General features: G+C 38.0%; 1 protein-coding gene across 1 annotated transcript; it reads left to right on the forward strand.

The window, feature by feature from the left end:
* Positions 1-437: 437 nt before the first annotated feature.
* ADGRG7 (adhesion G protein-coupled receptor G7) lies at positions 438-24,082 on the forward strand. The gene is made up of 16 exons (XM_031613074.2): positions 438-546; positions 3,572-3,679; positions 7,169-7,300; positions 8,164-8,273; positions 10,427-10,582; positions 11,302-11,393; positions 12,152-12,270; positions 12,355-12,468; positions 14,227-14,387; positions 16,034-16,183; positions 17,442-17,554; positions 19,238-19,599; positions 20,717-20,798; positions 21,825-21,986; positions 22,778-22,934; positions 23,858-24,082. The coding sequence occupies exons 1-16, from the start codon at positions 438-440 to the stop codon at positions 24,080-24,082; spliced, it is 2,352 nt and encodes a 783-aa protein (XP_031468934.2).
* Positions 24,083-24,759: the final 677 nt, after the last annotated feature.

Consider the following 24,759-nt stretch of genomic DNA (forward strand, 5'->3'; position numbering starts at 1 on the left):
ATGCCAGGCAGTGTCCTGGGACCATGGACCCCTCGTTTGGGGACCATCAAGCCCTGCTGATGTGTACTGGGGTGCTGTGTTGGGAGGGAGGAGAGGTCCACCAGTATGGCTGTGGGCCTGACACACACAGCAAATGGGATCTGGCTTTGTTAGTACAAGCATAGCTGGGTGCCTGCTCCAAGCAACAAGAATACTTGAGATATAATGTCTTGATAATTGAGATATTTTGTGGTGTGAAAAATGTTTGAAATAATTATTTGGTACTTTTCTACAAATCTGTGTGTTTCTGTGCTTTTCGTTTTTTTTTTTTTCCCCTAAATGGAACCGAAACGGTTAAAGTTCTAGTGGTAGGTAAGTAGCAGTTAATGGTTTATCCATCACGAGGTTATGGATGTATAATATAATTTTATAGCAGAGCAGACATTTGGAACTGCAACATGCCTTCACTCCACTGGGAGAGAGTGTTGCTTGGGACTGCTTGCTGTGCAGTAACTGTGACCCTCTGTTCCCTGTGCATTTGGCAGCTTGTTGTGAGGTTTCACAAAGGTAAGAAATACAGCACCATTTGAGCTGTATCCAAGCTCTTTGTTTTCTTCTGCCTTTTCTGAAGTGCTTAAACATGATTACTGTTAGCTTCATCCCTGCCCTGGGCTTTTTAGGTGGAAATATCTATCTTCTTTAATTAATTCTCTGACATAGCTTTGGAGAATTGTCTTGAGTGTTCTTTACTCTTCTGGTATAAATCTGATCTACTTTTCAAAAGATAGAATCAAATCTCTTTCTAGGCTGGTAAATCATGCTTTAAAGTGTTACTATCTAGCTTTACAAGATAAGGAACATCATATAAACAAAACATGTTGTATAGCACCTGTCCATGACATTATTACAATGTGCATTATAGAAAACTTTGTGGAAGGAATGTAGGAAACACCGATTGCATATTCTATATCTGAAAATCAGGTCACTGTACTCTCTGAAAACAGTTCCTTGTATGAACTTGAAGCAGAAAATTTGCCAGGGCTTCCTTTCAGCAGAATACTCGATAAATTGATATGATACAAATTCATGCATGGACACATACAAAAATAAAGTTCATAGAAAGAATCAGCTATTCCTTGCTGCTTGCTCAGCAAAAAGTCAGATGTAACTGGAGGCTAAGAGAAGGAACAGAGAAAAGTATACATTCTCATTAGGTTATATTTGCTTCAGGTAATTTATCAGATGTTTGCAGGGAGGGAACACACCTAAACACACAAAATGACACAGAAATAAATATTAATTACTTAACTTGTAATTACTTGTAAACTGCAGTTGCTTCAAGGATGGAGGATATCTTCATATCCACATGATGCAGCACCTGCTGTGCATAGATGGAGTAGTGTTTCTTCTTTCTCCAAACTTTAACTGCAATTATCAGCCTTAGCAGTTCCTGGGATGTTTGGTTTAAGAACAAAACATGACAAAATAAAAAGTTCTTTATGACGTAGTGTGATGCAAGAATCTTAGTTCTGATTTAAATATATATACAGTCAAAATCAATGTTATTCTTGAAATGATTAATTTCCACAAAACTTAAAAGCCAAAGACAAATAAAAAGGATATGTTTTCTGAAACTTAAAATAAAAACAGAAGAACCCTATATTTTTAAGCCAATGCCACTATTATTTAGGCCTAAGTGTTTTACTGCGTGGAGGGTAGTTATGAAGGTTAGATCCCGACAGCCTTCTTGGCACTAGAAGTACCACCATCAGTGCTTCCAGCCCAAGGCTGCCCTGCTTGATCACCTTCCCCTACTCTCCTGTAGGCAGCCCAGAATCTGATGTATTTGCAAGGCAGCACTCCTGCAGCTTTGTTTTTAGGGATTCTGTATACCATGTTTACTTCAGGCACAAGTTCACCAAACAAGATGGAGGCCTGGAGCTGTGCTACAGATTCCCAGGCATTTTGTGAGTTCCCAGGCCTAAAGGGATCCTACTGTAAGGCCTAGTGTTTCTCTGCTACATTGCCCTAGAAAAGGGCAATGGAGCATGAGCAGTTCAAACATCTACCCAATTTGCCCTCGCAGAGCCCTTCTTTGCAAATGCTGAGGTGGAGCCATCAAGATCTCAATTGCTGCATGAGTTTCTCTTCCTTTTTTGTAAGATTTCCAGTGGAGAAACCATATGTTTTGGATGACTGATGGCTGGTGGAGACGTTACCTAGCTGCCCATAGATGTTATTCCGCTAGCATCATAGACATCTGGCTGAAACATAGCTGAGGCAGACTGAAATACAAATACTAAATAGCAGCAACATGAGCAAGAGTTGAGCAATGCTTGCCAAGAACTGAATTACCCCAGCCACGTGGCATATCCTCTGTATTTTGCAATAATTTTCCAATTATATGAATCCCACTAAAATGTAAGAAATTAAGCAGTCTTAGTGAGAACATGAGGAATATACAATAGCACACGTGTTCCTGACAGCACTGTTAACTTTTACATTTTCTGTCTTTATTCCCTTTGCCAGCATTTCAAAACACAGACACTAAAATGTCATATCCATTGGTAGGCCTCAGCTTCATCTTTCTGTAAAATTTCAAGGAATAAAGTGCCCTCAGAGCACTATATTCACTGTGAATGTTACAGATGGACTCCAAACTCCACCCTCCACTTCTGGACTGAGTGAGATAAACTGAGAGGAAGTCTTGGTTCGTGGGGAATTCCCCATGTCGTCAAGCCATCTCTCAAAGCTTGAGGTCCACCAACAGCTTCTCTACTGCACTATCTGTTGCAGAACACTCCTTAGACGTTCAAGATTTTCCAGTGTCTTTTTTTGAGAAACCTACATTTTTCCAGAGCTTGTTGAACACTGCCAATATCATGGCATATGCAGAAGTTTCTGAGATCAGCAATTTCACTGCTATTGCATATATGCTGGTTTTTTTTTTTTGTTTCTCGAAGCTACAGCAGCCTGTGCAATGATTACTTCAGACAAAACCCTCTACTCTTGCCAAAAAACAGAGTGAAAATTGGCACCTGTCCTAGAGTGTGAATAGAAGCTGTGGCTGAGACCAGGGCATGGCTTTTCATCTGTGTTATCCCATAGCTCCTGGCTTAAATCAGAATATCTCTCTGTGATTCTTGGATGTCTGATTATCCATCTGCTTGTTACCAGTTTTAGTCTGGGGAATCTGTGGTCCTCTTTTGCCCCCTTGTTCCTCTGAAACCCTGCAGAAGCAATTTGGGCTTTTCACATATTCAACAGCTTGAGCTTCTTGCAGACTGGAGGCCCATACTGCTCCTGCTCTTCTGGCAGCTACACAAAACAGTTTCTGGCCTATGTCTTTGTGGGAATGCAGATTAATTTCTGAAAGCTCTGACTACACTTTCACAGCATTGTTACTGGAGATAAAGACAAACCAGTGGCTGAGTATGTGCTAGCTTGTGGATCACAGAATGAAATATTTTTTAGATGAAGATCCAAATAAATCAGCATCATATTTGTTACTTCCCCTCATCAAATTATTCATATACATGTATATTTTATGTTTACTTATGTGTATCTACATATTGATAATTTATTTACACAGAAACTACAGGACCTGTGGTACCTCCTTGCTTCTGCCTCAATGGTGGATTCTGCCAGGATAGAGCCTGTGTATGCCCCGACGAGTGGACTGGACAATTTTGTGACATAGGTCAGTACAAGCAAGGCAGCACCAGCAAATGGTGCTATGTCTGCAGTTCCCTCTGCTTTGGAAGCAGCTGACTCCTCTCCTGTCTCCTCAGCCCTGCTCAGCAGGGTCAGGCGTGCAAGCAGTGATGTGGTTCGTCTTTCTCAGTGAGGCTGTATATTTCACCCACTTCTGTCACTCTTTTGAATGAGTAATATATCTGGGGAAGATATTAGGGGTTTCAGCTGTCTGTGGTCTATTTCTAGCCAATTTGGCCTTTGTTTGAATTCCTCTGTTTGAACATCACAGTGACTTGAAAATCTGAGTCAGATCTCAGGGGCCAGTATTGCTCTCTCTGGATTTGCCGGTGCCAAGAGGGCACTATTCAGCTCTGCACTACTGAGGGGACTGCAGTATCCTCAGTTCCTGCTACCACAGCCACAAGTTTTGGGTGAGTCAGATTTCTGACACCCGGTGTAGCACTGGCCTGGCTGCCTCCCATTTCAGGCTTCTCTGCCACAGCACAGCATTTCTGCGCTGGTGTAAATGGAGGGGGTGCTCCCAGATGATCACCAGGGCTGGTAAGACCAACCAGCACACATTTTCGGAGGTTACAACCTTCACTGTGGTCACTCTGACATGCAGATAGGCTCCCACGTGGCTAACTGTGCAGCTGTACCTCTGTCAAATGAACTCACTCTATTTTTCAGATGGATGCTGCAAGATCTGCAGCTTATCCAGGAAACTATTCTTGGTGAGGATGCTAGGTGGATGGAAACTTCAGGTCTGCCGTACTGCTTCCTTGTGACAAAACTGGTTAGAGCAGCCAGCAAACAATGACAAGTTGGATGGGTTCATGATGCATTGGAACATTTGAGCAAAATAGTTCAGAGAAATTGTCTGGAATTTCAGCACTGGACACAAATCATGATGTTAATTCTAATTTCCTATGTCCACTCCTAGGGGTATTTTGTATTTGATTTGCTGTAAATTGTAAAAGTTCATAGTGCCCATCTGTCTGTTATTCTCCCTTCCTGACAAATTCAACTTGCTTGTCAGTCCTTCCTAGCCACTCCCAACTATCCATGACATTTGCCTCCTCTCTAACAACTGACAAAATAAAGATGTGTATATTATGTATTGGGAATCAAAAGATGAATGTAGGACATAATGGTGAGGGCCGGGCGCCCAGTGGAGCATCAAGAGTGTGGAATGTTCCTACTTCGTTTGCTTGATCATTTTTCTGTTTAGTTCTGGACCAACCTTACTTATACATTCAGAATATTTGCAATAATTTGAGATTTGCATCAGTGGGGAAAAAAATCACCAAATAGTTTTATTTCAGATAAACTCTTTCTTATAAGTCAAAGACTAAGTAGTGTAAGTACGTATACAAACCAGCCAAAAACACATTCAGACCTGAATAACTGAAATGACACAAAATAAATCTTAAATTCATCTATGAATGTATATGCATTTATGCACGAATGTAGCAACCCATTCCTGGGTTTCATTATCAGAAGGAAGGCAGCATCAACACAAAAGTATTCAAATGCATAGACAGGCATAGACAGGATTCATGCAAGAGTGCTGCAAGACCTAGCTAATGTCACTGTGGGGCTTCTGTCACCTGTGATAAACCATGGTGAATAGGAGAGACTACAGAAAACTGAAAAAAGACCAACATTATGCCCATCCTTAAAGAAAGAGAACTCTGGAAGACATAAGCCAGTCAGTTTCTCCTCAGACCGTAGAAGATTCTGGACTACATTCTCTTGGAGTCTATTTTCATGCATGTGAAAGACAAGAATTATTAGGAATAATGAGTATGGTTTTACAAATGGCAATTCAAGCTTGAGCAACCTGACTGCCTTCAGTAGAAAATAGCTGGCTTTGTAAACAATGGAGAGTGAGAGATGTAAGACATCTTGCGTATAGCGAGGCATCTGGTATTATCTTCCTCAGCATTCTCATTTGGTAAGTGATAACGTACAAGTAGGGTGAATGGACCATTTGCTGTGTTGAAATTAACTAAATGGCTGAGCTCAAAGTCTAGTATCAATGGCTTGACTGACATACAGAAAAATTAAGGCAACCTGCTGGTTGATTCTAGGGCCAGCTTTGCCCAATATCTTCATAAACAATCTGAATAATGGTACAGAATGCCCTCTCAGCAAATCCATGAGCAATATTAAACTTGCAGTGATGTGGAGGTATTGTTGACACACTTAATGGTAGAACCTCATAGAATCATAGAGTAATTAAGTTTGGAAAAATCACTGAATCATCTAGTCCACCCATCAGCCTGTCAGCACCACATCCCTCCTAACCATGTCATCAGTGCCACATCTACCATTTTCTTGAAACCCTCCAGGGGTGGTGACTCCACCACATACCTGGGCAGCCTGTTCCAATATCTCACCACTCCTCCTGAGAGGAAATTTTTCCTAATACCCAATGTGAGCCTCCCTTGGTGCAAATTAAGGCCATTTAGTTCTCAGTTCAATAAAGAAGAGCCTTGAGAAATCCAGGGAAAGCCTCACAGTAGCCAGCAAAGGCAAATGCTGATCTCTGCACTTGGGACATGGGTATAGACAAGGAGATTGCTGGTTAAGCAAATGCAGAACCTGTAGAAAATCAGATCCACAAAAAGTTATGTGACTTAGCAAGGAAATGAGTGCCAGGACATGGAGAGAGGCTCCATGTTTCCCGAGCCCTCTCAGGACCATAAATATTCTTCTTTGTCTAATGCCTGCTAATGGGACACAAGCACCTGAAATGTGGTCTCAACTAACAAAAATTAGCAAGTACAAGATGCTGCACATCCTAAGACCATGCTGTGGTATATTTTCAAGCACTTGCAACATTGCAAGGTCAATTTGCATTGTTATATCAGTGTGGCATGAAATTAGGATGCAATAGGCTGTGATACTGGGTCAGGCCACAGTCCACTAAGTTCATTCTGCATGTAGAAGCAGCCAATATGAAGTGTTTGGCAAAGGTGTAGGGTTTGGGGGGTGACATGAAGGGGCCTTTCTGAGCCACCACCTCCCATTCCAGCAACCACGTCTAAGACATCATGTTTCAGTCACCAAAGACTGTCCCCCATTAATTGTTGGAGTCTTATTCGCAGCAAATTTGGATTTTTGCCCCCCCCCCCCTGCTGTGTTCTGTGGCATTAAGTTACAGATCTAATTAATGCCTAGGTAGCAAGATTCTGAGAGTAAAGCTTTATCAACTTTTTCAAATATACCAGGGCTAAGGCAGTGAAAATAGCGCAGGTAGTAAAAGTTATGGGCTTTTATGTCTTTGGTGACTTCAAGATCTCTTACAGCAGTTTGGTTTTAGGTAAGATTTATCTAACTGCTTTAACAGTCATTTATTTCTTTTAAGGCAAAAGATTCAATGAGTTTCTATTGTCTATGTATAACACTTTATTTTTGAAAATTGCTCTATCTCTTAAAAAAGTTTGATCAGAATATGTTTTGTTTTTTTTTTTTTCTTTCTGTACAGTTAACTTTTGTGAAGGCAGCATTTACACAATGAATGTTTCTGAAAACGTTATAAAAAACCTTACTTTTGAAAAGATTTTAGTGGGTAAATACAGCAGCTCCAAAGAGAAGTGTGGACCTAATACTGTGAATGGTATGTGTTTCTTTTGCTTCTTTCACTTTCTTTCACTTCCCAAAGGCAAATGTAAGGTTTGTGAAAGATATAACTCATTAGAGCAGGAGATCAGAGATTTTTGCTTAAAGCAGAGCTCAGACAGCAGGAGCATTAATCTATCCTCACAGTCTTATGCCTCAAATGTAATTGATATGATACACATATATATGCTGTTCAAAACCTGTCTGAGAGTCAGTTCATGTCACTAAAGAACAAGTGTTTGATAGAAGGATTATCTGTTTATAATTTACTACTTAACATTAGGATTCAGGGCACTTTCCATGAACTGTGGTTGCATGGTTGCATTTTGGTATCACTTAAATCAGGAAAAAAAGCAAGATTTGGGCTTCTCACAGAAGAGTTCTGGAAAGTACAGAGTACTCCAGTAGCACATACCAGCTTTCAAGACCTTTCAGTGGAGTATCTATTGCATGGATCTCCACAAGACCTTTTTTTTTTTTTTTTTTTAAATGATATTTGGAATATGTTTTTCAAGATATGATAAAGAGTTTCTCAGATGGTTTAGTGTTGATTTCTGTCTCTGGTTTAAAAGACGTGTTTCTATAGCTCTAGAATATTAATACCTATCTGAATCTGGCAAGAGTAATTTTGGCAACTCTGACAAGTTTTTGTCTGAGTACAAAATATGTTTGAAAAAGAACAATGATTGATGGACACTTGTAATCCCAAGAGACAAATGTTTTATATGCAAACAGCAAATAACACCAGATAGACAGTCACACCCACTGTGTGTACAATTTCAATTCCCAGTGAAGTCATGCGCATGTAAGCAACCACATCTGTATGAAATGCATATCTGAATGTTTTTTACAAAATTACAGGTAACTCTTCAATTGCAGTCCGGCTGTGTTCCAGAAAGGGAATAATTCCAGTTTTAGAGACTCCCAGTATTCTGAATTGTAACGAAAATCTGGACTCTCTAGCATTACAGGTAATCTTCAATTATATCTTAGCATGCTCTTTAAAGAGCAACAGAGATTCTGCAGCATCACATTAAAAAAAATGCAATAGGTACTTGAGGCAGGAAGTGTGTGATTGTGTTACATTTTTTAAAACTTTACAGACAGAAAAATGAACTATGAACGTATTTGCAGAGGAATTCTTGGGATGTGTCTGTTTTGCAAATGGCATTTTTCCAACTGTGATTATTTAATTTTGCTTGTTTTTGCCTGAATACAGCATCCCACTTCATTTTACCTAACCAGCCTGGAAGTTCCTCTCTCAGGTTCCCATATCACAGCAAACACCTCAGTGTAGAAGCAATGCTGACCCAGGATATTGAACTAAGGAGAAACTGGAAGGGATTTCAAGAAGACCAGTGGGAGAACACAGTGGTGCTAACACTGTTAGGAAGGATTAAGAGCAAAGCCTCACCATTCAATCCCATGATAAGTTGAGCATGGATGAAACACTCTTGTTTCTCAATAACTTGATGAATGACAAGCTGCTCCTGATAAAACCATAAACTCTTATGCTTTGCTTTAAGCCTTAGCTCTACCATACCAGTGCCCAAAACATAGGGCACTGAACACAATAATGCATGCTACAGACAGCAACTGCTCCTCTTCTGCTTCTACTCTTCTATTCCTTACTACAAGTTCCAACTGAAAAAGGAAAAAGGAAAAAGAAAAAGAAACCAGCTACAGTTCTAGGAGAGCTGATTATTCATTAGATTTTTTTTTTTTTTTTTTGCTTGAATCCTTCAGACTAAGATAATTTCCCAGTGTATAACTTTCATTAAATGGATCACAAGTAAAATCTTCTCTGTAATAATATCACAGAATCATGGAATCATAGAACCATAGAACTGTAGGGGTTGGAAGGGACTTCTGGAGATCAAGTCCAACGCCCTGTTAAAACAGGTTTCCTACAGCAGGTCACACAGGAAAGCTTGCTGAATATCTACAGAGAAGGAGACTCCATAACCTCTCTGGGCAGCAACATATATGTATATTAGTAGTAGCTTTATAATACTAAAAAGATACAGGTATGTATTTGGTTGCAAAAATAAAGTTGTTTTGCTGCTATCAGTGATTTTGAGTTTTGTTATGATTTTTTATGTTGTACTGCCATCTAGTGAACCTAGGCCAGCCCAGGTTCTGAAGATGGCACACTAGGAGTCCAAAGAGATGTTTATCCTAGTGATCCACAGGCCGGATTTAAAAGGGTTTTATTCCTGTCAGTGCAAATATTTACTATGAATACAAAGTGATGCTACAATTCAGAACAGTGGCATACGTGTTCACAGTGTACATGGTGCACATCCTGATGTTATCAAATATCAATAGTAATTCCCTGGTAATTATAGATAAAGAACTCTTTCCTCCCCATGCAGGACATTAACTTTTCTTTCCTACTACTCTGAGTTGTAGAAACTCTTCAAATTTGCATGATTTAATTAAACTTGATTTTGACAGCTTAGCGGTTTAGAAAAGGTATGATTTGGTGCACTGTCAATCTCCATAACCTATGAAAAATATTCTTTTGATGATTAGCACATTCTCCACACCCTTAAATCTTATTGTCACCTAGCTATGCCTTCATGTAATATACAGATAATGCCTTATTTTGTGTCTGTGTGTTTGCATGCCTAAGATATTACGGACGTTTATGCCCTGCACATTAAAGTGACAAACAGATTCCATCCAGATCCATCCAGAGCTTCTAAAAATTCTTGTTATTACCCCAGTGCTAGAATATTTTTTCCTTTTCTAGATTTATTCCTATTTGTTGCCCTACAAGGTGCTGAAGTGAGGACTATGTCCTCACTGCAGCTTATGAGTGCTGTGCTAAGACGCATTGCAATTCTGAATTGCATTTCTAAGTTCTTCAGATGGCTTTTCAAAAAATCCAGTTCTGGTTATTCAAGGGATAGTGAAAGGCAAACAGAAGTTTGCAAACTCAGAAGCTCAAGGAGGTCTAATTACTGCCTGCAGCCACCTGCTAGGAAGAAGTGGAGAAAGACATGGTCAGACTCCTCTTTTTCTACATGCATAATTTGATTTTATGTAAGAATGTTATGAAAATGTTAACTCTTTTTTTCCTTTCTTATTTCCTTTCTGCTGAATGGCATTTCCCTGGTAGGTGGAAACTTCAGACATCAGCAATGTTTCAGCAATTGCAAGTAATACTCAGATCCTTACCTCCATTCCCAGTCGACTGACAACGCAGGACATCTCTACTGCTGCGAATATTGCAGTGCAGATTCTAAGAAAACCAAATGTTTCAGAAGATTCTAAGGTGAGCATTAATAGGACAGAAAAAAAGTTTTTATGGCTTAATATTTGGGATATGGATTCTCTCTCCCCTCCATCAGCACAAGTAACTCTCTCCAGTGTGCTTCCAATTAACTTTACATAACAACACAACCAAAGGCATCCATTTTGCCATTTAGTGATTCAGTGGCCCTGAGTGCATTTTTGTGGATTCAGTGCTGCTTCGATTCCCAAAGCAGAATGTAAATTTGGTTTTATCAGTTGTATGGACTGACCCATATTCTGGAATTCTAATACTAGCATCATTTGATGTTTAAATTCATCATTTAATTTTCCCTAAGTTAATAAAAGTGTGGTATATATGAACCATTGACTTTAAGCTTGTATTCTCTCTAGTTACACCCTTTATTTTGTTTACTCCACAGCATGTATTTTCAAGGGATTTCTACTGCATTTTTACTTTGCCAGTGCATTATGTAGATTACATACATGCCAACCCCCTAGTTTTATGTTTTTGTTGTTCTTTTTTTAATGTTTTAATAAAAAAATTAAGTTTTAATAAAGTTTTTATATTTATATACATTAACTTTATTATGTATTTTATATGTAGCCCAAGATAATTCCTCTTCATTCAGTGTGGTTCAGGGAAGCAAAAAAATTGGACACTCACTGTAGAACAAGGGATTCTTTATTTTAACTGCTTGTGAACAGTACTTTCTTTTTTTTTTTTCCTTCTTGACTCAGGCATCTGTGGCAGTTTTAACTACAGTAAGTCAGCTCCTGGATGCCAACGAAACAGAATTCAATGACAGTAATCTTGTCAATGTTACAGCAAGGTAACCTCAGCCTTTGCCCTTTTTGATTAGATCTAGCAAATAGCATTTTCCCTTGTGTTTCAGAATGAAAATCATCATGAAGGTACCAAAGCTTCTTCAGTGTTCAACTCCATGTAAAATTTGATTACTTCAGTAAATTTACACCAACAATTTTGGCTGATTTTTTCTGCTTTGGATAAAGAATGAGGACAGGGAATGAGAAGTGGGGACTTTTGGAATTTTCCAATTTGGTTGTTGGTTGTCATCAGCAGTTTTGGCAAATTGTTTGGGTTTCACAATACTACCTATGGATGGATAGGGGCTTACATTGTGGACTAACCTACTAGCTGGTATTCTGCCACTTAAAAACATTTCCATTTTATTTCACTGCACTTCACAGAAGTCTGAAGTATTATTGCAATTTGTAGCATGTGGAAAGAGAAAGCTACCAACACACTCTCCACAAAGGAGCAACTTCCTGCGCTTGTTAGAAATTTCTGACTTACTTAACAAGCTGTTTTATACTTGACTGTATGCCAGATTTCACATTGCCCCCATTCCCAGGTGCATGTATGACTAAATTCTGCTTCTCCTGATGTTAGAAAGCAATGTTTCTGTCGACTTCAAAAGTACAGGATTTCCCCTGTTCTTAGAGAGAACACGCACAGCTTCTTCACTCTACCTGACGTGTCAGAGAGTCAAATCAGAGAGGGAGCTGAGCCTATGGCTGCTTGTAACAACTAGAGGTGACTTTATTCCCACTCATTATTTTATTGCAGCCTCACAAAAACAATGGAAGAATTTTCTTTGATGGGCAATGTCACTCAACCCAATGTTGCAGTCCAGTCTGTTCCACTGAAATTGAACTCCTCTACAGTTCTGTTTTTGGCACAGAGAGGTGAGCTTGGGCACGCTGTTGGATTTACAAGCAGAAAGAGGTATGTACCATAAATTCTAATGCAGATATTGTTAATTTTTCTAGATACAACCCTGTCATATTTTCCATCAACAAAACTAGAAATACAGGAAAACGTCCCTGGGCTTACTAGTGAACTCAGTACTGAAGTCCAGATACTGCTCAATATTATAAGTAACAGTAAGTTCTTTCACCTGCTGAAACCTGAACCTGGTATCTTTTGAATGAATATTCCCTAAAAACATGCTTTGGAAATAACTTTAAAAAAAAATTGAACCTGAATGTAAACTTTTTCTAACAATGTTTTAATGCATGTTGGTACCATATATAATAGCACAAAGACACACATATCAAACGAGCTAGGTGATCTTATTTATAGATTAATGAAGATGTACCTGTAATGGCCACAAAGCTTTTCATGTTTGTTTTGTTTTGTTTTGTTTTGTTTTCCCCACTTTTTTGTTCTTTAAAAATTCAGAACATAATGAATCTTTGACCAAATCTCTGTAGACATAAAGTTCAAAATCTAGTACATACGTACCTTGTCTGAAATCCAAAGTCACCAGCCATTTCAACTAAAATTATTGCTACTGTCAGGTGTCAGTACATATTGTTCTCACATCTTTGTGTTTGGATGGTATTCAAAGGCACGCAGGATTTTTCCAGATGCCCACTGTGTACACTCTGCAGTGCTTGTAAAGGTATAGTTCCTCATTTTCCTGAAAGCTGGAGGCACCACTGAAGCTGGTGGCAAGGGTTAAAGCTGAGTTAACCTGCAGTGGGAGTCTCTGGCAGGATACAGTCCCAGGCACACAACACCTGGCTGCCAGTTACAGGACAATTGTTTTTTGCATATCCAATTTTGTTCCTTGTGTATGATTTGGCAGAACACTGATTATGTACAGCTGCAACTATGTCGTGCTAAAACTGCAGGAGTTTCAGACTAGGTATCTGAAACCAGCAGGCTTGTTCTTAATCTCTCTGTTTAGTGACAGTAATTAACTTTAGACATCATAACAAAACACTATAATGAAGGTGAAATTTGCGAAACACTTAGACATCAAATTGCTGAATGCCATTCATATACCAGCCCACAGGGAAATGAGTAATGCAGTCCTTTCGTCTGAGTTAGAAAAGAGTCAAGGAGATAAAGGTAGCCTCACATACACAGCAACAAGAATAAAACAAACATAGAAGAGCTCATTAACAGATCACCATCCATTCTGCTCACTGATGTAGATAATGATCCTGTGGAAAACCATTGTGATCATGCAAAGTCTTTATCACAATGCCTGTAACACTTCTCTCAAGAGGGTTCAACTGAATTTACAGCTTATTTATTTAAATATATATATATATATATTCAGTATTAAATGCACAATTGTGACATAGCTATAAAGTCATGTTACTCTTTCATGATAAAAAAGTAGAAAGCTAAGAATGAAATCAGTTATATAAAACACAATTTTTGCTTTGTTACTTCAGCGGAAATTAAGACTAGTAATTTAAATCAAAAGAAACAGAGTCCAAAAACTGGGTCTGAAGTGAGAAGAGCAGCCAATCTATTTTATTTTATGACTTCCTACCAGTTATAAATGTCACTGTTGTTACTATTTATTATATAATAATACAAAAAGCCTGGTCATTTTGAGTGTGTATATGTATCTGGATTTAGGATATTATCCTCACTGTCAATGTTTTTCCTCAGAAATGGCATTAGGAGAAATTATTTTCACACTCCACTGCAGCAAAAATTGAAGATGAATCTTTTGAGATTCATGGGAAAAGAAACTCTTCTCTACATCTGAAATGGATTCTACCTAAATATCTTGACAAAAATCTGCTGTAAATACTGGATATGTGAAGCAGCATAGAATAGGCTTCTTCTAAGGCACCAGCTTCTCTGATATAATCTTCTTTGCTGTTTGCCTAGCGAAGGTTCGTCAAATGATGGCAGAGTTGGCTTTGTCCTTTATCAAAATGACAAACTCTTCCAGTCAAGGATTTATAGGAGTAGCAGTAATTTATCTAAACAAATTATTTCTGGCAATATTGATGGCAGAAGAGCCAGTGGTGTTGAAATAGCCTTCAATCCCAAGGTAAGCTTCTGTTTGAAATGACATGCTTAGTTTGACCAGAGGCTGTCCTTATCCTACTACCTGTCTTCAATACTCAGAAAGATATAAAAGTGTGTTGTTGTGTTTTTGTTTTTTTTTTTTGTTTGCACTGTGGGAGGGAGGATGTCAGTGCGTTTTTATTGTTGTTATTTGTTTTTATGGCATACCACCTTTTTTTGTGGCAATAAGTAGTTGAGAGAGTTTGGTGGATTCATATTTGGGGTTCCAGGTGGATGAAAATTTGATACAAGCCAGCAGCATGCTTTTGCAGCCCAAAAGACCAACTGTATCCTGGGCTGCATCAAAAAGGAAGTGGCCAGCAGGGAGAGGGAGATGATTGTCCCCCTCTACTCCGCCCTTGTGAGGCACCAGCTAGAGTACTGCGATGAAGTCTGTGGCCCTAGGCATAAGACTGATGTGGAGCTGTTGAAGCAGGTCCAGAGGAGGGCCATGAAGATGATAAAAGGGCTCCTATGAGAAAGGTTAAGGAGTTGGGCTTGTTCATTTTGCAGAAGAGAGGCTCCAGGGGAGACCTCATATCGACCTCCCAGTACTTCTGAAGAGCTTATAAACATGAGGAAGACCGATTTTTTACATGGGTAGATAGTGATAAGACAAGGGGGAATGGCTTTAAATTAAAAGAGCAGAGATTCAGGTTAGATATTAGGAGGAAATTTTTTACTCGAAGGATGGTGAAGCATTGGCACAGGCCGCCCAGAGAAGCTGTGATGCCCCATCCCTGGAGGCATTCAAGGCCACTTTGGATGGGACCCTGGGCAGCCTGAGCTGATGGGTGGCAGCCCTGCTCACAACAGGTGGATTGGAACTAGATGATTAAGTTATTTTTCCAACCTGAGCCATTCTATGATTCTATAATTTCCTACATGAGGAAATTATTCCAGATGTTACTGCTTCTTCTTAAGATATCTAAGTCACGTGACAAAGGTTTTAAGCCTTCAACACATGAGTACGAAAGATCAGTAATCACCATTATAGATCTGTACTGTTAAGTCTTCTAGGAAACAGTCTGTTATGTGGAAAAATGCTTTTTTCTTACTCCTACATTTATGTCTCATTTAACTGCAAATAATGTTAGTAAGGTTACTTTTAATATTTATTTGCACTTCAAGCTGTTTATTGCTTCTTAAAAAACAGTTCAAATTGCAGTAACATGCTGAAGTGTTTTGTCTTTTGTCTGAAAAATACAGCATGCAGGTTGACATATGACTGTGAGCAAGCCATGTGCTGAGGGTGGGGAATGGTTTGCAGAATTTATAATATTTTATTCCTTTTACAGTGTGAATTCAGCAGTTATCAATTGGCAGTAATTTAAAATTTCTAATATCTGAAAACTGCTTGGCTTATGCAGACTTCTTGGAATTTTATTTAGTGCTTTGTGGACGTTTATCTGAATTATTCATAGAAATTTCATTGGCAATCTTGACTGAGAAAGGACATTGAGAGTTCAAAAAGCCAACTATTGCTGATATCCTTCATAATGCTTGCTGAAAAGCCAGGAAATCTCTAAGTAGCTATCATCTCTCTTTTCAAAAGATTGTCTCTACATTGGTGCATATCTGTTTGTGTTTCTCTTGCCCATTTTTTCTTCTTGTAACCCCATTCCATAGTACAACACGTCCGAACTTCAGCTGCGTGATCATGCCTGTGTCTTTTGGGACTATGCTATCAACGACTGGAGCACTGCAGGCTGTATGAAAGGAAGAGATCAATTCTTGAGATGCAAGTGCAATCACACTACTAATTTTGCTGTTTTGATGGTAGGGCATTAATTATTCCCGAATGGGCAGAGTCTGATGTGGTAGTTCTTTTATTATTGGTTTTCAATTGTTCTCTGACTTACAAGGGCTTGGGTGCAGTGCCCTGGCTTGGAGGATGCTGAGCTAGAAGGAACAGCAGCTGAAGATGTATCTATTTGTCTCTGATCTTTGGCAGTGCTGGCAAACTGGGACGTACAGTCCCCAGGATGATAGAAGGCCAAAGGTATGGGTGCATCCTGGCTTTGTCTGGCATAAAGCCTGGCTAAGTCCACCTGCTTTTGCACCTAACCTGCAAGGAAGTGGTGGCTCCCCTCATGCTGCGGTAGCCCCCAGCTCTGCACCTGAGCTACTGCAGCTTACTGTTAAATGTCTGGAAACTAAGGTGTCCTGACACCAACAAAAAAGTACCTTGGGATCTGTGTTAGCTGTGGTACTACCTTGTGCTGAGCAAACAGCTCAAAGCACTTGGCACTTTGCTTATATGTTCACAAGCAACAATTCATCTGTAAATATTAGACCTACTGCCATTTATTTTTCTATAATGCTCTCTTATACCTACACGACTATTTGGGTATAACTGTCTCCATCATTCATTATTCTGCCAGTATTGGCTTCTGCTTCTCTGAACACTCTCTGGGCAGCATCAGGCACTGGTGGTCACTCACTTTCCGAGTGTAAGGATTTCAGTTTCTTTTTACTTTGCCTTCACAGAACAGCATTTCCGTATTTATAATATTTACTTGTTTTCCTTTATATGCATGCCCTTATTTGCATAAAATGACTATATTATAAGATTTCCATTCATTTAAGCAAAGTTAACAGTATTTTCTTCTCTGACTACATTTACATTTTGCTCACTGCTTTATTGACACTATACAAAGGCTGGTTTTGATTTAGAATTCCTCACAACATCTTCTTTTAGACCTTAACCTCAGAAGTCAAAATTCAGAATGCACATCAGTATGAAAAATTAAAGCTATTCTTTTCCATCTATGTTGATTTACATCTTTTTATGAATAATTCAATTGCTATTTTGCAGAACATTTGATTGGCTTTCTTAAATCTCCTTTTGCAGTTCTTCACAAGCTTCTCTTGTTTTGATGTCAGGAATAATTTTATGTGATCTGGAAGTTTTGGCAGTAGCTAGCAACAGTCATAGCTTTACTAAAACATTTTCATTTCTGTGTGCAAATAGAAACAAAGTTTACAAAGAAAATGATATCTTTTTATCTTACAACTGATGCAAATTGTTTTCTAGGCCTTTCAGATCAAATATAAATACGCTAGGCCTTTGGAGTATATCTCTTACATTGGTGTTGGATTGTCCATTGCTGGTCTCACCACTACCATTTTGTTTCAAATATTCACTAGGTAAGCCTGAAGATGTGAAACTGTATTTTATGCTAAGTTATAATATTTTGCTCTGTATATAGTTTGGGGGAAAACAGAGACAGAATCCAGATTGGAACATATTGCAATATTATTGATCAGCAGACAGTATTAAAAAACAATCTAATTGTTTTGCATAGCCTAGGAAGGTATCTTACTGATTGGTGAAGTTATGAGATGTCTATACACAAGAAGCTATGGCATGCCACCTAACTGTGGTGGATGGTTTGTTTTCTATTTTTCCAACACAAATGTTCAACCTAGGCATGGCAGGACTGCTACTACAGGACAGCTCACCAGTTATAAGATAATAAAGCAGGCACTGTGTGCTACTGAGGACCAACTTAAGGGTTTATCCTTTTACCGTGGTCTCCCATGATCATGACCACAAATGTGATCTCTGAATTATGTATTAGCATGACATTTGCTCAGTCTCCATGGGGATAGTGGTGGTCTGCTATTACTGCTGTGTAATAACAGCATGTTCCTTGCCTCTCTGATGTCTCTGTCACTACCTTGGTCGGTCACTTGTCAATACAGACCCTCAGCTGTGTTATTGCTACATTGATCCATGCCACACAGTGAGGTGCGGATCACATTTGTTCTCATTAATTACTTTAAAAATGTGAAATAATCTTTCATCACCAGTATTACCCGCTTCTTATATTCCTGTACATCCCATGCCTGATTACTGCACACAATGTCTGATCAGTTATCTTTCTTCTCACTAGTTATGAATATGCCTGTTGTATGGGTATCTTCATTTAGTGCTAGTCATTTCAGTCCGCTCTTTTTTCTCTTTAATTTTTAGTGGTCATGTGGAAAAATATATATCACTCCTAAGGTTCTCTTCTTTCTATCCTATTTAAACATTTCTCTGCTTTCTGTTCCTATTGTTTGATAGTTTATGTACTCTGTTGTCTGATGTTTATAAAATGTCTGGATGAAACAGATGATTTCAAGGCATCATGAATATATAGCAATGCAGGTTATGTATGCTTCTTGTGTTACAGTTTTGTAATGAATTATTTCATTCAAACACAATTATCACAGATTTTCTAGATGGACACATCTGGAACTAATGGTGTCATGTGATTCCTCCTTGAGCAAGGAGCAAAGTCGTGCCAACAAAGCTGTAGCTATTATAGATTAAGAACTCTCATCTTGCTTGAATGAATGTCAATTTGGAGTAATTCCATCAAGGTCATATTTAAGATTTTAGGAGCTTCCAGATTCTGCTTTTTAAATGCATTTATTAGACAGAACATGGAAGTGGAGTTCTATTATTGTTGTTTACAAATGCTTGTCGTATGCTATTTCACCTCTGAACACCGAAGAAAATGATTCTAAAAAGAGAAAAGTAAAAAAAATTAAATGCATTCCAAATAATTTTGGAATGGGCCCACTCCTAGAAGGTGCTGGGTCATCTCTGTTCTAGTTAAAATCAGATCAAACTGATGAATTAGATGAGTTGTCCAAGAGTAACTGCAGTGTGGAATTCTGCAGACAAGTTACTTTGTTTGTTTTTTTTCTCTGTTAAGGCTTGTATGTTAAGGCTTGCACACTCTACCTTGCTTTTAATGTCAGCTTGAATGAAGAAGTGTTTTAAAATCCTTCTTATTTTGCTTTCCTTTTTTTTCCTCCAAAATATCTTCCTATATATAGGAAAACACGAAAGTCGTCTATAACGTGGATGTTAGTGAGTCTCTGTTCCTCCATGCTAATTTTTAATATCATCTTCATCTCTGGAATCGAAAACCAAAATGCCAGGAATGACAGTAGTGATACCAGTGGAAATAACCAGCAATTCAATACCTACACCACCACTAATACCATACTCACATCTGATGTGGTAGATCCTCCTGCAAATGCCTGGTGCATGGTTGTGGCTGTCCTGCTGCACTACTTTTTGTTGGCAACATTTATGTGGACAGCACTCAATTCTGCACAACTGTACTTACTGCTGCTTAGAACCATGAAACCCTTTCCTGGACACTTCATTGTAACCATGTCAGCAATCGGATGGGGTAAGATTTAAAGTTGTAAATATTTCCAACTCTTACCAAAGTATCAGTACATAGTACAGTCAGAGAGAGGTAAAAAATAGCAGATCAGTAATGAGGAACTGTAATCTCTGGTTTAGACAATATGGTTTAATAAATAATCCCCTGTTACAGTTTACTCAACTGCTATAAGCTAAGCTTGTTTTCACTGTCTTGATACAGCACTGGAAACAAGAGCTCATTCACCAGCACAGCAACATACGTCTATTGCATGTAGGAAAAATTTTTACAATAATCAAGGCATTCAACAATCAGTTTCTGTCAACTACAGGATTTTTTTTTTTTTTTCAGATACAGTGATTGTATATGTAGACTCACATTCTTCATTGAGCTCTCTCTGAGATGTCTCATGACCTCCACCAGAGCCTTGCGTACATCCAAAAGCATGGGCTGACTTAATTTGTTATATATTATGTATTATCATTATGTAATGTTATTATTAATATTAATTATTTACTTAATATTATTAATAATATTAATATTATGCATCAACATTTTGTAATAATACAATGTTATGTATTAATAAGAGTGCATTCTTAAAAAAGTAATAGCAATTAGCAGCAGCACTGCAGGCTGAAAGGAAACTATTTGAAGGACTGAAGAATGCAGTTAGATGCCCAGGAGATAAAGTAAAAATAATACAATACACAAGACTATATGCCATTTCCACATTGTCTATTCAGCATGTATGGTAAGTTGTTTCTAATGGCATCTACCAAGTCAACTTAGATCCTGATTTTTTTTATTACTATTTTTTGCATTTGGGTGGAGGCAGAGACAATTTCTCTAAAACTTCTAGAATTTGAACTGCACACGCAAGTCAGAAAACATTCAGTGAAAGCTGCCTGGCCACACATCACTGTCATCCAGCATTAGGTTCTTCATTGTCCTGATACTATTCGTGCTTCTGAAAGCACAATTCTGACTCACTGCTTTTCAGACTTTGAGAGCACAGCCAATAGTTGGCAGATCTACAGTAGGGCTGAAAGAGGGAGTAGGCAAGAAGTTATTTATGTAGAATGGAGATAAGGCACATCTATGCAACTGAAAATAACAAGCCAGTGTCTCTTTTATTAATTAGGGGTCCCTGCTGTAGTAGTTGCAATAACGCTTGGAGCTACTTATGGAGAAGGGAAAGCTTTAAACTACCGACAGGAAGAATTGTAAGTTTGTGTGTCATTACAATACTTGCTATCGTATACCTTATGTGATGGTTTATTATTAATACCTTTCCAGGTTTATTGTTTGTATATTATTTTGTATATTTAAGTGCCTCTACTAAAAGAAAAAAGCAAAGTTCTTCACTCAAACTTAACATTCATTATAAGGAATTGCAGCTTTTCCTCACTAAGAATGTGGGATGCTGGATTTATATCTGCCCTGAATCCTCCTGCAAGATCTCCTGTGGCTTTAAATGAGACTTGTAGACAGTTTTACAGAAACTGAAATTGAAGACCTTCATTTAAATGCGTAACTGCATTTCAGTACTTAAATGTAGTCCTTTGATTTATTTAAAATCTTTTTGGTGGGTGTAACTATATGCCTTAATACCGTGTGTTTTTCATATCTGCATTCATCTGGATGCCAGCACCCCAGAGCAGGCTATAGACTTGCAGTGCTCCTTGGTGATAGTGTATGATACAGAGAAAACACTTACTTCAGAAATACAGACACCCTTCCACATGATTATATAAGGGTAGAAAAAGCCGTTCTATGATTCTGTGGTGGTCATCTCATTGCACTGATATAGAGAGTGTTGACATCTAGCTTGCAATTATTTGTCAACGAAAAAAAGGAAGAAAATATGATTGAAGGGAAACCTCACCCTCCTGAATCTGCTCCCGCTTTTGTTTCAACCTCTGTCCGTAAAGTTTTCCCTTTTGCTCTTCAGATTTATTATAATATTTACTCTAAATTTGTATATGGAGACAGATACCTATTTGGTTAGCTATAAGCCACTCTGTAATATTTACCTCTGCAGTTTATTTGATAAATCACTGGCACTTCCCAAAGAAACATGTCTGAAAGCCCCGTTGTCGAGGAATGATTGCCTTTCAGAGACAGGCTAGGGCTAGAAAGCCCTATGGGGTCCCTCAGGATGAAAAATAGCCAACAGTTTGGTTTTGTTTTGGTGTATTGAACAATGTGCCTAACAAATCTTTTGAAACTGCCTCTCTTTGTATTAAAAGTTGCTGGCTTGCAGCCCTGGATCAAAATCAGAATTTCAGCATGAAAAAACCCATGTTCTGGTCCTTCCTTTTGCCAGTAGCATTCATACTCTTCTTTAACGTTACCATCTTCATCAAGATCATTGTTACTGTGATATGGAAGGAGAACAAGAATCTGACAAGGTGAGGTGTCATAGAATTCCTCAGATCTTTCAGAATATATTCCTCAATCTCTTATTAAGAGCTCAGACTTTCTTGTTACAAACTCAGATTTTTGAGAAAATCATTTGTTTTAAAGAAATGTACACTTAAAGTTAGAGAGTTATTTCCACTGTTGTAATGGGTCAGAATTTTCTCATTTACATAAATGAGCACATTGCAGGTTTCCCCCCTAGCCACCATCACTTTGGTTTTGGTTGCCATGTTACTCAACTTGGCTTCAATGAAGGTTATGCTTTACTGTTTACTAATCTCGAAGAACTAACCTATTCAACAAAGCTTTGCACTTCATTCCTTTTACATACAATTTTAATAGTTGGAGTAGACTGAAATACCATCTCTCTGACTCCTCATGGGCTGAAGAAAAACTGGATATCCACACTTCAATGGAAGCTAATTCTTATACTGAAAACTGTGAACATTAGGATTGAAGTTATTCTAAAAAGCTTATCATAGCTAACTTCCTAATTTCCAGTGTTTCATGCTGCCTTGATAAACCTCACATTTTAATCAAAGAAACATACAGCTACACTAGATATTCCAAAGACAGATTATTCATACAAGCTTGGGCAGATTTCTTTTTCTCGATTTATTTCCTGGATGATACCCCAAACAAATGTAGTAAGATACATGTTCTCAACTTAGCTGAGTAACAGATATTTGCAATACAGTCCTTAGTAAGTAAAATAGAAAGTTTAAACTCAAAAATAGATTAAATTATATGGAGAAGAAACTTTTTTTGTGTGTTTTTCTAGGAATAAAAAGGATTCACTCATGAAAAAGATGACTGCCACTATCTCTATAGTAGTGGTGCTTGGAATCACCTGGACGATTGGCTACCTCATGCTAATAAGTCAGGAGGAAATGAATCTATTTTTCAGCTATATGTTCTGCATTTTTAATGCTACACAGGTAAAGTATCTAGCAGTTCTGAGACTAACAATTTAGACAGTGGAAAACAAACAAACAAACAAACAAAAAACCCGTCTCTGATACATTTGTTGAATGAATGGTGGTAGAATGGAGGACCTGGTAGAATGCAGATTCAGAATTTTTTCAGACAGGGGTGCTATCCTTCTGGTCTCCAAAGCAATGTGATATTCAGAGTGAATATCAGGAAAAAACTTCCTAGTCAGCTGTAGAAAAGCATCCCAGGAAAGTAACTAGAGATTTATGCCTTGAGAACTTTCAAAGTGATTCTGAATAAAAGCCTACAGGAAAGCATCTTCCTTGTTTCACCCTAGGAGTAACACAGACCTTAAGAATTCTTGGCTTTGTACTCATATAAGGCATATTAAGTACATGAAATAGTGGATACTTCATTAATATATTAGTAAATATTTTCTGCAAAACAGCTAACTGGACATATGTGACAATTCCCACAATTCCTTCATCCCCAAATCTGAAGTTGTTCACTGTCATCTTGATTTACTGAAAACTGAGACCCTGTATACAAGCAGGGATGAGATCTGCAAACTCTCCCTGCAAAAAATTCCTGATATGATTATTACTATACTAATGGATACAATGATTTTTTTTACATTTTTTACATGGGTAGATAGCAGTAGGACAAGAGGGAATGGTTTTAAACTAAAGGAGGGAAAAATTGGATTAGATGTCAAAGGGAAGTTTTTCACAGAGAAGGTAGTGAGGTGTTGGAACAGGCTGCCCAAGAGAGGTATTTTACTTGTATTTTAAAGTATTAATGTCATTGTTAATGGTTGCTAAAAACTATTCTGTAGATATTTTTTTCAGGTCAAAAAATACTAACTAATCTCTTCTAGTTTTATCAACGAAACTTTAATGCTGTGCCTTTGTTTTTTTTTTTTTCATAGGGACTTCAGATTTGTATTCTGTACACTTTCAGATCACCAATCTTCAAGAAAAAAGTTTCTGAAGTGTTTTCTGTTTTGAGGTTACCAGGGATAGAATTTTATCTGCATTCAGAAATTTACCATGTTTCAAAATCACAGCCTGCAAAGCATTCCCAAGGAATCTTCAGATTATCTGAAATTTCTACAGAAAATATTTCCTTGTCCACTCTCCCTAATGGCTGTTAGAAACCTGTAAATATATTAAATATAATCCTACAGTTTTTTTTTTTTCACGGCTTGCTTTATGTAGATCTCACTGGTATCTCAAATGACGAACATACTGTTCCAACTGCGGGTAGCTTGGAATAGATTTTAAGAACAGTAGGAGTAAAAAGCAGAACTGCATGTGTGTGATTGTGCAGAGGTAACACAATGGTACGTCTTGATACCACTTGCACTGCAGGCAAAGGAGGAAGGTCTTTGAAAGGAGGTTACTGTAGATTTGTGTTACAGTACAGACATACAGAAGTTGCTGTTTATGTCTTTTTCATTTCTCAGACCAGTTCTACATGTTTACCTAGCCTATGTAATGTAGCTCTTCTCTCCCTTTTGTAAGAACAATTTTAATTTAATAAGAAACCAGAAGGTAAATCAGTTTTTACCGGCACAGTTTTTTTTACAGGCACAGTTTTTACTGGTTCTGAGTCCAAGCTATACGTACTACCTCCATAAAATCTTGAGTTTACAACTGTTTTTACAGGAGAAAATCTGTATCTTAAAATATTTTAAAATTTTGCAACTGAAACTTCTTCAGTTTAAATACTAGTTAGACAAAATATTCTGTTTTCATATGAGAAAATAAAAATAATTAAAAAAAAAAAAGTTAAGCACTTGAAGAAACAAGCTAGGAAAGAAATTCTTTA

This window comes from Phasianus colchicus, chromosome 1, assembly GCF_987193195.1.
Source record: "Phasianus colchicus chromosome 1, bPhaCol1.hap1.1, whole genome shotgun sequence".
In the NCBI taxonomy this organism is placed as follows: Eukaryota; Metazoa; Chordata; class Aves; order Galliformes; family Phasianidae; genus Phasianus; species Phasianus colchicus.

Excerpts from the sequence above, each read along its gene's own strand:
- ADGRG7 (XM_031613074.2), top strand. The coding sequence starts at position 438 with ATGCCTTCACTCCACTGGGAGAGAGTGTTGCTTGGGACTGCTTGCTGT. Across the intron at positions 3,680-7,168 it reads TGGACAATTTTGTGACATAG|TTAACTTTTGTGAAGGCAGC; the intron begins GTCAGTACAAGC and ends CTTTCTGTACAG. Across the intron at positions 22,935-23,857 it reads GCATTTTTAATGCTACACAG|GGACTTCAGATTTGTATTCT; the intron begins GTAAAGTATCTA and ends TTTTTTTCATAG.